Source organism: Poecilia reticulata, chromosome 6, assembly GCF_904066995.2.
Source record: "Poecilia reticulata chromosome 6, P_reticulata-male-v2, whole genome shotgun sequence".
NCBI lineage: Eukaryota > Metazoa > Chordata > Actinopteri > Cyprinodontiformes > Poeciliidae > Poecilia > Poecilia reticulata.
Window position 1 is genome coordinate 13,097,270 of NC_088835.1, and position 13,444 is coordinate 13,110,713.

Consider the following 13,444-nt stretch of genomic DNA (forward strand, 5'->3'; position numbering starts at 1 on the left):
CCTGGTCATATAATTAAATAACTTGTGTTTAGAAAATATTTCAAGCCCAAACTAAGGATTAGCGCATTTAGTGCAAGCTAAATACTGTCACATTTTTCTCATTCCAGTCTCAAAACAATGTCTAATATTGATAAAACCTGTTGGTTTTTTTTTCCAAATATGTAAAACAAAAAAAGCTGCCAAAAGTGATTCTTGTTTTCATCTGTGGTATATTAAAACAAACAAAAAAACCCAACAACAACAAAAAAAGATATTTGCAAGAACTTTTTGACTTTCCAAAATATCCGACTGCCTTACTTAGTGTTTCCTGGTTGTTGACACTAATTTTGGCACCTGCCATGCTGCATCTATCTTAAAATTTTAAAATATTTTTAGTTTCTGATATCCAGAGAATCCAGCTTGTTGTGGCAGTGACTCACAAAGGATTAGTTTGAAACTTAGAGCCCTATTTCCTGAAGCGCGGTGGAAAAAACTCGGAACATTAAACTCTGGAATAGCTTAATCTATAGTGTCAGCGCTTCCTCTGCCCTCCTCCCACCGGTTCTGCGGTCGTCCTACTTTCAGCCCATGTGTGTCCGAGTCGGTGAAACCACACAGCAACAATGTTTCCTCCTCAGGGCTCTGACAGAGCGGCTTTAATTAAACGAACCAATTAACATGACAACTGGGTTAGAAGAGAAAAGTAGGGGAAGGCAGGAAAAGAGGTAGATGCAACAGCAGCGGCTTATGAGAATGTGGTCATTACATTAAGTGAGCATCACTGAGGTGAGAACTTCCCCATCAGCAACACGCTGAATCGTCGACGCACGCACTGTGTCTGCACTCCCACCGACTCCATGACCTACTTTCTCTTTTTGGACTTTCTTTACCTCACCCCATGCAAAAGCTTGTATTCTCCTCCTGTCTTCATCCTGCGCTTTCCCTGCAGTCAGATTTAATACTTTAGCTCCATCATCTGCAACAATTCCTGCTGCATGGCCTCTTTTCTTAAACTGACCCTCTGCATGTTCACTTCTAATCCCTATCTCTTCATTTCATTTTCCATTGAGCCCCCCCGCATCCCGTACACACATATAGGCACACACGATCCTTTTTTCATGTTCTCCCCTCTTCGGTGGTCCTCATCAGGCCTCTGGTAGATTCCCCGCCATCTGCTTATTAAGCCTGATTTTGACGGAAGACTGAATTTCCACCCGATTTCAGCCGTGTTTCTCTGCATTTTGTGTATTTTCCTTTGTCCTTTGGTTAAATGACAAGCTGCAGATACTAAGAGTCATGTGTCTCTGCTGCAGGAAAACACATTAATACAAGTTCTTAATTTTTAGTTTATAGGGTTGATAATTAGATTTTTTTCCCCCCTTAACTTCTGAATTTAGGCAGAACCAGGCGACAAAGCAGCAGGTCAGATAACAAAAACAAGCTGATATCTGCATTCATGTCAGCACTGGATGGTGCACCCAGCCCCCCCACCACCATCCTTATCCCACCTTCACTCATCGTGGCAGCGCCGCATTGCTGCTGGTTGGCCCCACCCACTTCTCTCTGCAGGATAGGGATGTTTTTCTGACCTACATTTCATCCATGCCTCTTTCATCACCTCTTTACTATTTTCGCCTTTGCATTTTTACATAACCGCCCCTCTGAGGCAGTGTCTGTCTCCGTATCATTTCTCTAGGGTCTGATTTAATGAAATACCACTCAGGTAGTGTTGCATTCTGGCATGTAAGGCGTTCGTTCAGTGACCTTCAACTTTGACATAAATGTGGTGACAGATCAACACAGAGATTGAGGCAATCGTTGTGCAGCGAGCAAGTCATAATACCCGCTTTAACTTTTTGAAATTGTACTTTTGTCCTCATTCAGGATAAATGAACATTTCTTTTATTAGATGAACTTAATAACTAGGTTTGTCTTCATTTGCATAATTGACTTTGTCCATTTTTCAGACTTACATCCGTGTGATTATCCTGATTATCTGCCGTTCCAAAGCCATTTTAAGCTGCATAAGTTAAACCAGACTGTCTTAACTGGGTTAAAGTTGAATTTTAAAGTTTTTTAGAGGTTAAACAATTAGCTACTTATTCTAAGCCATCTCCATTACACTGGCTTGAAATAAGTAGAATAACAAATTAAACTTTTTACTGCCTTTAATGATTATATTTCATTTTAAAAGAAGGCAGAACTGATGATGTTTAAAACTAATTGAAACCTAAGTACTTGTCTGAAATGTATTTTACATGCGTATTTTTGTGTCCTTATTAATCCTTATTAATCTCAAACAGAGCATTGTTTATGGTCTTCTCTTTATTCAAGGCATCTATTTTTTGTATTAATATAAAAAAAGTGTGCTTTTGTCATGAATCTACCTGGTTGCACATTTGCACATTTTAATTATATGTTTTAGACACAACTAGTCTTGAATCTTGTCATCTTCAGATGCAAGGAAAACGTGGAAAAGTTAAACAAACAATATTGTCGTCATCAGTATTTTGAGTTTGGCTTCATTGAATGAGAATCAGTAATAAAAACTATTCCAAAAATATTGAAAATACTGAGTTCATTATGTTGGTTTTCTACCTGACATGTTTACATCAGGATTTTAAACTGGTTAAACTGGTAAAAAGTCCAGTTTTTTTTATTGGCTTTTGAACAAAATCATCAGTATGAACAACGACTGAACTTCCTGTAAACATTCACTACAGCCTCAAGCTTTTATACTTCATTAGAAGCTTTGGAAAAGATACTTTGAAGCTGACTAAATGAGTTTACGCCATCTTCTGTAGTGGCAAAAGTATTCTGACAACAGTCTGAATGCTGGGCTTGTGTTTTTTTGTGGTTGGTATATAACATAACCGTAATGAATTTGCACACAATAGTCACCATACAAAAATCTCACTCATTGCGGTCAGTTCCTTTTTTCTTGCTTTAAAGTTCCTTCTCGTTTCGTCTTCCTCAAAGATGAAATTCCGATTTGTATATAAATAGTTTTTGTTTCTTGCACTAATTTAAAAATGTCTTCCTTTATTTTCGTAGATGTGACTTTAGCCTTATGGCGTGTTGCATATTAGACAGAAAAGTCGGGATGTCTAATTGAAACATGACACAAAGAGCGCCAATTATCGCCTCTGAGAGCTGCAGAAACATCAACCTCTGGTAACACTGTTTTTTCTTTTGAATACTCACGGTTCAATCCCACATCATGGTAGGTGAGGATCGCAGGCTTGTTCCCCTTGGGAGCGCCTCGGATCACCACATGCAGCATCCCGTAAGGGGTCTCCACATCATGTTCCTGTGACACATGCAGAGACACGAACTCACCCGGTGGCTCAACAAACACATGAATCCATCTGGACTAGGCTACATAAACCTGACCTTCACTAAGCTTCACTTCTGCGCTACTAAAAACCCACTAAACTGTTTATTATTGGATCAAAAGTGTTCCAAATAATTAAGAAAAAAAAAGGATTGAAAGATAAACACAAATATGATGAAACATAATTTAAAAGACATCATCAAAAGCGTTAAAAAAATTTCTGTTTTATTTTTGATGGACTGGAAGTTACACCCCTTTAACCACCATATCTGATTTTTTTCTAATCAAAAACAAAATGGTTTTCTGGACATTTCATACAGACCGTGCATGATTTAATACCCATGAAGGCTTTGGACTCACCTTGACAACCAGTGGCTGAAAGTGATTTCCAATAATCTATTCTGGGTAAAGTCAATGTTTTTATATTACTCTGATAAATAATATCTACCAACGACTAGTTACTTAGCATAGTAACGGCAAGTCACTTGGCGTTGCTATGGTTCGATCAGAATCTGTTATAACGATTAATTGGCCAAAACTGGGATAAAAACCTAAATAAGTAGAAATGAGACATGATACAACGGTTTTAGAAAATAATACGCAATTAAGACGTTTGTCAAATCTGAGCCTTTTTATTCTGGAAAAATAAGAGAATAAATAAACTGATCTGAACTGATATGTACTATTTCCAGTGGATGTATGCTAAATGGACGATTTGGCAACACTCAACAAAAATGGACAAATAAAGGGACAAACGGACTGGAGTTAACCAGAATAGAAATAATAGCAAAGCTTTCACATATACGCACATTGTGAATTCAGCTGCGGTGATATAAACGATTGATAGTTTATGGCAGAATGGATGGAAAAAGTCGTTTACATACTGTCAATTTTAGCTGTGAAAAATAAATCTGGGACTTGCTGATCCAAAATGGGCCACAAAAGAAATAAATCTGATGCAGATTCATACATTTAGGATAAAAAGATAAAAATATCTTTTTAAAAGATATAAAAAAAAAAGATTTAAAAGATTATCTTTATTCAACATTTATCTAATGAAATCATGCGTTGTAATGTAATGCTTTCTCGTAGTTTGGACATATTTAACAAATGGAAGAAAAAATAAGCATTTTTCATCATTGACTCCTTGCAAGTATTTCATTATGTTAAAAATATTACATCACTCAAATGACAAATCATAAGCAGATACTGTCGCTAGACATGAAAAGTAATTTAGAGCGTGAGTCATAGCCTCCATGTTCAAATAGAGATCTGTGAATCCAAAACAGAGCGCTGCAGAAAGAGGCAGAAGTCGCATCATCAGCTGAGCCGTGAATCAAAACATCTCATATTATGACCCACATTTTGTCTGCTGGTCACAGCCAGGCAAACGCAAAATGGAGGTATGAAGCAAATGTAACTGCACACATACACACACACCCACACACACACACCCACACGCACACATACACACTCACAGAGCAGTAATCACTGTAACTGGATTCATGCTTTAAGCTGCACTGAAACCCCTCTGATGATGCTGCTGCAGCCTCTCCTCTCTGGAGCAAACAAACCCTGAAATATGCTCTGACATCACATCATTACCGTCCTCATCCCTGCATGTTTTTTTTTTTTTTTTTTACCCAGACCTGAGTATAAACATCTGCTGCTGTCAATCTTCCTGTCTGGAGAAACACAAACATTCATGGCACAGCTATTTAAATCTATCCCTGCATAGCATGAAACAATAATAAACACATAGGCGGCAGTTAAGTGCCAGAATTTTCCATAATCCTCTCTATAAGCAGAGAGTCATGCAGGAGAGTTATGAATTAATCCAGTCTGCTTATCTCGCTGTTAGTTCAGCTTTGAAATCAGTGTCATCCACAGACAGCGTTCTAATTTAAGGCAGTTATTGCATGAGGAGGTGTGTCTCCAGTCTGTTTCAGTGTGTGCATCAACACAGACTAACACAGAAAAGATAAAAATGACCTACAAACATTAGGTATTTGCCAATAACAACATGCTGGCATGATTCTTCTGTAGGAAGAGCCGAAGGAAAAAGGAGGCGAGCAGTAAACGTTTTCTCGCCTTAAATTAGATCTTTAAAAATTCTAATATTCCTCCTCAGATTGGCTTCTGAGATTGAGCTTCAGGATGTCAACATGCAACTGCGTTTGTGCGCCGATATGTGTCAGTGGGACAAACTCAGAGGATGGAGCATCGCTTGGTGCTGATGCTGCAGGACAAAGCGGACCACACACCAGCACACGTAATGCACGTTTTCACATCAAGCAGAAGCGACAACAGCCTAAATAAAATCTCCCATTGGTGTTATTCTTTTTGCACCTGTCACTCACCCCGTCCCAACACTCAGGCATGGTTGCAGCGTGTTAACTGACGGCTGCAGGGAAGGCAGACGAGCGGCCAGACCTCTCCTGTTTTACGGGACTAGGTCCTGGTGATGCACTCGCTGGAGGATGGAGGGCTGGATGGCGAATGCCGCAGAGTCTTTGTCTGCTCTGCAGCCAACAACGCGCTCTTATCCTGGGAGCAGCCGCCCCTCCTCTCTCTTTCCTCCCTCACACATCCCTCACCCTGCCTCACGTATTCCACGCGGCGGAGGCAGGAGAGCATGGGCAGCATGTTGGTGATAGGCCCAGAGAGCTGCAGCCCCTCGCTCTCTTATTGGCTCGACTATCATGTCAGTCATCAGAGGTTCTCTCATCAGCACCGCTGCGCCTGATTCGATGCGATGTTTACCTGTTTTCTTCTATGACCTTGTTTTGCTCATGACTTCTGACAAATAAATTAGGTCAATAGTTACAGTTAATTACAGATTGCACTGGATTATGTCAGCAATGCAAATGCAGACATATGATGCATGTTTTGTGTTTTTTCGTTAACCCCTTTGTTGAGAGCAGCATGACTAACTATTGTTTATTACAGTATCAGTCATTATTTTGCACATCGTTTCACTCACTAATGTTGGATCCAATAGGTTTACACACACACACACACACACACACGCACACACACACACACACACACACACACACACACACACACACGCACACACACACACACACACACACACACAATCTTTTTATTAAACAAATGAGACCAGGATTCTGCTAAATCATTTCTAAACATTTTCTCTGAACAACAAATATATTTGGAGAAACGATATGTAAAATTTTATTGAATGACTTTTTTGCAGAAGCATGCACACTTTCGTGTATTTTGATGCTAGGATTTGGTGGATTTAAAGCAAAAGGCAACTGAAAAAAGTAAAACATGGCCACTCCAGTGGAGTTCAGAGTGCAAATTTAACTGCCTTTGCCATCTCTAGCACTAGACTCCCATTCAAAGAGATAAGTCAACGCTTTAAGCACAGCATAGCGGCTTCTTTCTTTTCCATCTAATCAGCAGCCCAACAAAACCAGAAACTAAACCCCAACGAAATGCCATCAGCATCACCTCCACTGATTGAACCAGCAACGAGTGAAAATACTTTCAGGACATAATTAACAGCTGAGGAGTATTTGTGCAGGAAGTCGATGGGCACAGCAGCGCAAATCAACAGAAAAGACACAATGGGATTTGTATATTCATCTGGTGGCTTCATGCATATAAAAAAAGACATAAATGGGCATCTTCAACCTGCAAAACTCTGGCTCAAGAATGAAATCTGCAATGTTTTTATTCAATGCACAACATTTTTTACACATCTGTAGTGACAGCATTGTGACCTTGACCATCTCGTCACATGGGAGCTGCAACAAGCTCGACCCAGCGATGAAGCAGAGTCAGGCTCGCAACGCTGCATGATGCTCACAGACACCAAACCCACATGTCTCTCCAGTTAAAGCAACATGCGCCACGGTGGAGAACCAGCAGCCTACGTGCAAATCAAGGTGGCAGCAATGGTGTGCCGACTGCAGAGCCTCCCTCTCTCCCTCCTCTGTGCCGACATTCATCAACAAGCCCTTTGTCCTTCCTCCAAGACTTCCACTCGCCCTTTTCCCCCCTCGATCTTTCACGTTTTTTTTCTCTCCGTCCGTCCCTCTTTTTTTTTCCTGCTGACAGATCACTCAGGATCTTTCCCCTGCTGTCATTGACTTTGTCCCCCTTTTTCACCCACACAAGCAGGAGATTAACCCTCTGCCTGCTGACTCTGCATCTCCCCATCAGCTTCAAACATATAAACATCCAAACCCAGCGTAACTGATTTACTGGTGTTCACATCATATTGATAGATTATTCTTGGATTTTTTATTTTTTTTGCCTTACTCTAAATGTTATTCTATAATAATTATAATGCATAAAAACATTTCATTTGGTGCTGCAATTTTCTGAAATCTCTTCTGTTTTGTTGTCAAAACAGAAGAGATTTGACAACAAATCTCTTCGGTCAACACCCTCATGAACTGGGTGTTGACCGTTTTTAAAAGCTGAAAATGTAAAAACTAAAAACAAATGACATTATATTGTAGCTGTGTAGGTTAAAAGATTAGAGCATAAGGGAATAAAACGACGTCCAAAAAGTCGTCCTCACCTTTTCACTGAAACTGATTTCAGAGTGAACAATTTAGCAAGTCACTGTTTAAAAATAATCACACATCACACCAAACCTTCCTGCTTCATTGTTACAGTACCTGAGATCTCAGACGAGGTGGGGTGTGACGACAGGAGAGAAAGAGAAGTGCTTGTTGAGTTTCTTTCTGTCACACTTTGACTGCCACTTATCACATAAGGAACTGAAGTTATGATCAGCAAAACCAATCAGGACTGATCCACGTGATTCTGAAATGGTGTATTAAAGTTTAGAAACTGCGAAACATTCACATTTGGCCTCAAGCAACTTGGAGTCAAGGAGTTTGGACCGCTGAGAAACAGTCCAGTCCTTTGCCTGTGACGTCTGAAATTCAGGAGAGCCTGAGAACGTTGTAGCTTCGTGTCCTGGAGGATCCTGAAGCACCGGCTACGTCTTCTGAATCATATCCACACTGTTGAATTGGATGTGCTTCACAGTCTACTTTGTGTTATCTTTTTGGGGTTTTTTTTTCCCTCCATAATTTCCTCTTCGCTAACGTAGTTGTTATCTCAAAACTTGAAGTCGTCTGAAAAGCTCACTGCTGGAGTAAGCTTTGGTGGTAGGCTACTGACTGCTGATTACAACTCCACAAAACTCCACTTTAGAGCCTTAATATGACATGAAAACATATTTCAGGGTGACAATTGCTCTACAGGTAGAACTGGTAGGTCAGGACTCCTGGACACATCCATCTAGAGTTTGATTCGCAACCTTCGAACTTTGCTTCAAATATTTCTCCTCTAGTAATCTTTTTCTATTTCCTGTTTGATCATTACAAATAAATTCCATTAGTGCCACAAAATATATATAAAAAAAACGTTTTTACAAAAACTTCTTAAAAGCAAACATTGTTTTTGTGCATGAGAGCAACAAAGTCTTGAATTCCCCATCCAGATGAACCACACACTCCATGTAACTCTGCATAAAAAAAGTGCCCATCACTTTCAGAACAGCAGCTATTATCTCAGGGTTTGGAATAAAATATTCATTCCTACAGACAGTTTATCCAAGCAAGCATGTCAAAGGGATGACAAAAAAAAAAAAACATGAACCGCCACAGCGTGCGAAAACAGAAACAATAGTAATAATTGAAGAGTGGAGGAGTGAGCGGGTTCGTACCTTCCAGTCGCCTGGTGGCATCAGTTGTTCAGGGCATTCCTGGTCAGGGAGGCAAGCACATACAACACATAAAAACTATTATGTCAAAATAAGAAAACATGTATGAACTTTACTGTCCTGCATACAAGGAACAGAACATCCACTGTCGTAGAGAGGACAGAAGCGCTCCGCGGGTCCAAACAGGGCATGCTAAGGTAGCGGATTTACCGTCAGCTGCAGCGTTACAAGCATAAAAAAAGTCAAACTTTAAAATAAAAAGGTATTTCATGCCTTTGAGTTTCCAACACCTCTAAACGTAATCACCCTATTTGGGTGTTTCAGCCTTTTTTTTTTTTTTTTTTTTTGTTAAAAATGAAACCAGCATCAATATAGTTTGAGGTTTTTTTAAAGAATCTACAAAGTATACTTGTATGTCAAAGGGAAAATTTATTTTTGCAACATAACATCAATTAATTTAAAATATATTGGGAAAATTAATGACTGCATGCATATATTCCTTTAAAGAGACTTTCATTATTGAACAGAAGTCCAGCTAAAAGATTTGTCACAGTTTATGAAATGAAGATTACCAGAGAGCAGTCAGTCTAAGTCTTTGCTTTTTCCGTTATCCCAAAGCGTTTTATCAACAACCAATCAAAAGCAGAATAATTCGGAGAGTGGAAGACGAGGATATCCTAACAAAACAAACACTAGAATCTGAAGTTGTTAAATTTCACATTAAAACAAAGCCAAGTTTCTTTTTTTGTGTGCGCAAACTTAAGTGCACTAATAAAGTTGATTCTGATTCGCCTGATCAAGTGTGGGATGTTTCTGAGGAAGAACGGAGAGAATCTCCCACATCCAGATTTTCAAATAGGACTGAGATGCATTCAGCCACAGGTGGACCAGCGTACTGGCCTAAAGGGGTGTGAACATTTATGTGGTCTTTATTTTATTTATTTTTTTTTTGCAAATTCTTGTCCCAAAACCCAAATTATATTGATCACAGTTTAATTTTTTCAAAGCAATTAGAGGCTGAAGCATACAAGTGGGGCAAATACTTATTCTATACAGTAAATTAATAAACAGGCTTGAAAAGCAAACATCAAAAATGAATTCAAGAGTATGAAAGTTTCTCAAAAAATGTTTTCTCTTCACTTTTTAAGCATTTTAACAGCTATTCAACCACATAAATCAATTCTGAATATTTTATATAATACAATTGTCAAATTTATGTCACATGTTTCCTAATGTTCAAGTTGACATCTTCTTATTTTTTCTTCCTTATTTATTTATTTTTTTTATTTATTTTGATCTGTGGATTTTAAGGAATACTCAAAGAGTATTGTAAGATTGTTTTCCAAATAGAAACCTCGCAGAAATGTTTAACTAAAAGGATGTGTGGGAAATTGAGAAGAGCTTCAAATTAAATAATGGTGAAAGATGGTGTTTGAATACATGATGCTGTGCAGCAGCCAGATCCCTTCTCACGGCAAACCACCTCGAAAATGATCTGAATCAACAAACAATTAACATCTTGCAAAAGTATTCATAACCAACAAACTTTTCCACATTTGGTATAATTCAACCATAAATCACCTGTGCACTTTATTTGGACTTTTGTTATGCACCAACACAAGGTACTACATAGCTGTGGAGAAAGATGATACACTCAGTGATTTGTTTATAGGACACGAGTAAACAAAAAGCATCACAAAGACCAGGAAAATAGGATATAAATCGAAAACCTTGTGTCTGTCCAGCTTTCAGCTATACCCTATGCTTTGTGCTGATCCATCATATAAAATCCCAATAAAATACTTTGGATTTAGCAATGTGACATATGAAAAACTTGAAGGAGTAAGAGTACTTTTGCAAGTTCAATCCAAACCAACATCAAGACACGAGACACATTTTCTTGATTGGACAAAAGTCATTAATTTGTTGATTTTGAAGAAGTAGATGCGGATTTTAAGTAAATTATGTGTTACCTTCCAGGTGATTTGAACCTTAAGAGGAATCTGGTCTTTCATGTGTTGACATAAAACACAAATACGGCATGCTTAAGAACAACAGCTACTATCATATATCATTTTTTTTTTTTTTTACAAACTTTTTGCACACCAAAACAGGTTCACTCATCAGAAACATTGTTAAAAAGCCTAGAGCAGAGCAGGACCATCTGTAAATCTTAATAAGACAAAAACAACCAAATTAAGGGCATGGATGTGTGGTTAGACAGTTTGTCAGAGCAGATGGCTCGCCTCCTTGTTAGACATGCACACCTCTGAATCTGTAGGATTAGTTGGGGATGCTTCAGAAAGAAAACATGAAAAAAACACACACACAAATATAAAACCATGACTGAAGTAAAAGAGGTGGATAATGGAAACAAGATGTGAAATTTTAGTAGCTGTGATGACTTGAAAGAAAATGACAGGAGAGCCACAGATAGTTTAGAGGAGGGAAACACCTAAAGAAAGAGAAACAAGTTACAAAAAACACAGGATCTGAAGCTGCCTCAAAAAAAGAAACTGCACCAATATGTTGCTTTGTTTGTACCACATTAACAGGATGTGTACGGAGCAAACTATCCAGACACTTATTTAATTAATTGAACTCATCCTTGAAGGAAAGGTGTACTTTTGAGGCAACTTTGATCCCCACAGACTTATTTCATGCAGGTGGTTATGTTTTTTGTTCAAACAGGGAAGACATTAGTAATGGCAGTAAGGTGGTCGGACCAGCAGGTGGAACTCTTCTCTTCCTTTTAACACACCCGTATAGACGATGTGTAACGGCTCAGTTCAGGAAGATGTGAGACTAACCAAAGGAAATTAATTCGTAAAGGCGGTGGCTCCTTTAGCCTCGCAGACCTGAACAGAATGTTAAATAACTAAAGCTGCAATTTTGTGTGTCGGTGTCTGTCTTCCTGAGTTATTTTTGGGAATACAGATTTTGGCCTAGATTTCAGGATTTTTTTTTCTAAGGATTTCTCTCAGCAATACTAAGTTTAAGACATCCGGTCCTGGAGGATCAAGGAACTGACTTGATTAAATCCACAGGGGATTAAAACCAATTGCACTGCCGTGTTTTGCTTTGCTGCTTAGGACATTCTGTGAGCACAAAACAATAAGGTCTTACAGAAAAGTAACTATAAGACATTAACTCCATATCGGATTTGCAAAACATTTTCCTAGTAGAGTTGTTACTATTGGATCTGGACAAAATGTCTTCACGTTAAATTTTCAACTAAACTTTTACAAAGGTACTACTTTAATAAAAGAGCCAACAGCTTCTTTCACAATGCGATTTAGACTAATCAAATAAAGTTTTGTTTTTTCTAAGATGGAAATGTTAGCATTTAGCTTGTTAGCTAGTGAGGACTAGAAACACAGAAAATAATGCCTTAATATTTAATTTTCACCATTTCATTAGTTTAATAAATCAATCTAATTTACTCAAATATACGTTAACTGCACACATTTACCAATTTCAGCTTGTTTCAAATGTTTCTCAGCATTTTAGCTTGTTAGCATTTAGCTAGATTGCTTAGTAGAAATTAATGCTTAACAAAATGTCTTAATGTTTCATTTTCAGCTCGTATTTTCATCAAAAAATATTGTTTATATCAATAACCAATTGTTTAAATCCTAATGTGTGATTTCAGTGCATGTTGATAATCTAAATGTTCTCATTTTTTTCTGATGTTAGAATCTCTTCAGTCAGTTAGCTTGAAGATATGCCATCTGCGACTGAAAGACTGAAAAATATAGAAATTCATTTTACCAAATATTTAAATTTGGGTATTCATGTATATGTTATTTATTGGCATTAATTTTAGAGGACTCAAATCTAAGTAGGCTTAGAATTTAGCTATTAGTCTTAGTTTTGAAAAAAACATCTTAATGTTTCTTTTTTTAAAGTTAATTTTTAACCGTATAATAACTGATGTGCGTTGATTTTGTGTCCTGCCTGTCAGATGTTTCTGGTTGTTCTGGTAGTTACCGGGAGGACCCCGCTGGTCCGACGGCGGGTCTGGCGGAGCCAGTGCCGTGCGAAGGCATGCCAGCGGTGAGTGGGGCGGCGGGGGGGAGGGGGTTCATTAGGGGGTACGGGGCTTTCGGGGCACGGGAGTCCCACCGATGCCTCCTCTCCTTTATCCTGCTGTGTTGCAAAACAACAAGCACAACAAGGTGGTTACTGGGCAACAACTAAGTCAGGCAGATTGGCAACATACAGTCAACATAAAACATGATGTCTACAATTCACATTTTCTTTCTTTAATGCTTGTGTAGATCTCCCGAAATGCTCTTGGTGAGCGTCTTGTCCTTTAAATGTCCAAGGAAGAAACATTGTGTCCCGTTTCATTATGGCTCTTCTGTTCCTGTGTCACCAGAAAGGTCAGGCTAAAGATTTGCAGGCTTCTTCTAATT

At 38.6% G+C, this 13,444-nt stretch overlaps 1 protein-coding gene across 11 annotated transcripts in view; it reads right to left on the minus strand.

Annotated features, from left to right (window-relative positions):
• The window catches only part of ndrg4 (NDRG family member 4), a 50,124-nt gene that overhangs the window by 11,608 nt on the left and 25,072 nt on the right, over nucleotides 1-13,444 (minus strand). For 3 of the 11 annotated variants that reach the window (XM_008411759.3, XM_081607961.1, XM_081607959.1), the window contains exons 3-5: nucleotides 13,017-13,175; nucleotides 9,030-9,068; nucleotides 3,184-3,289 (exon numbers count right to left, since the gene is read on the minus strand). In XM_008411759.3, the coding sequence (XP_008409981.2) occupies nucleotides 3,184-3,289; nucleotides 9,030-9,068; nucleotides 13,017-13,175 (304 nt within the window). Of the gene's footprint in view, nucleotides 1-3,183; nucleotides 3,290-5,673; nucleotides 5,927-9,029; nucleotides 9,069-13,016; nucleotides 13,176-13,444 lie in introns of those variants that run through there. The other 8 variants (XM_017305229.2, XM_081607960.1, XM_008411762.3 and 5 more) reach the window with 6 other exon arrangements.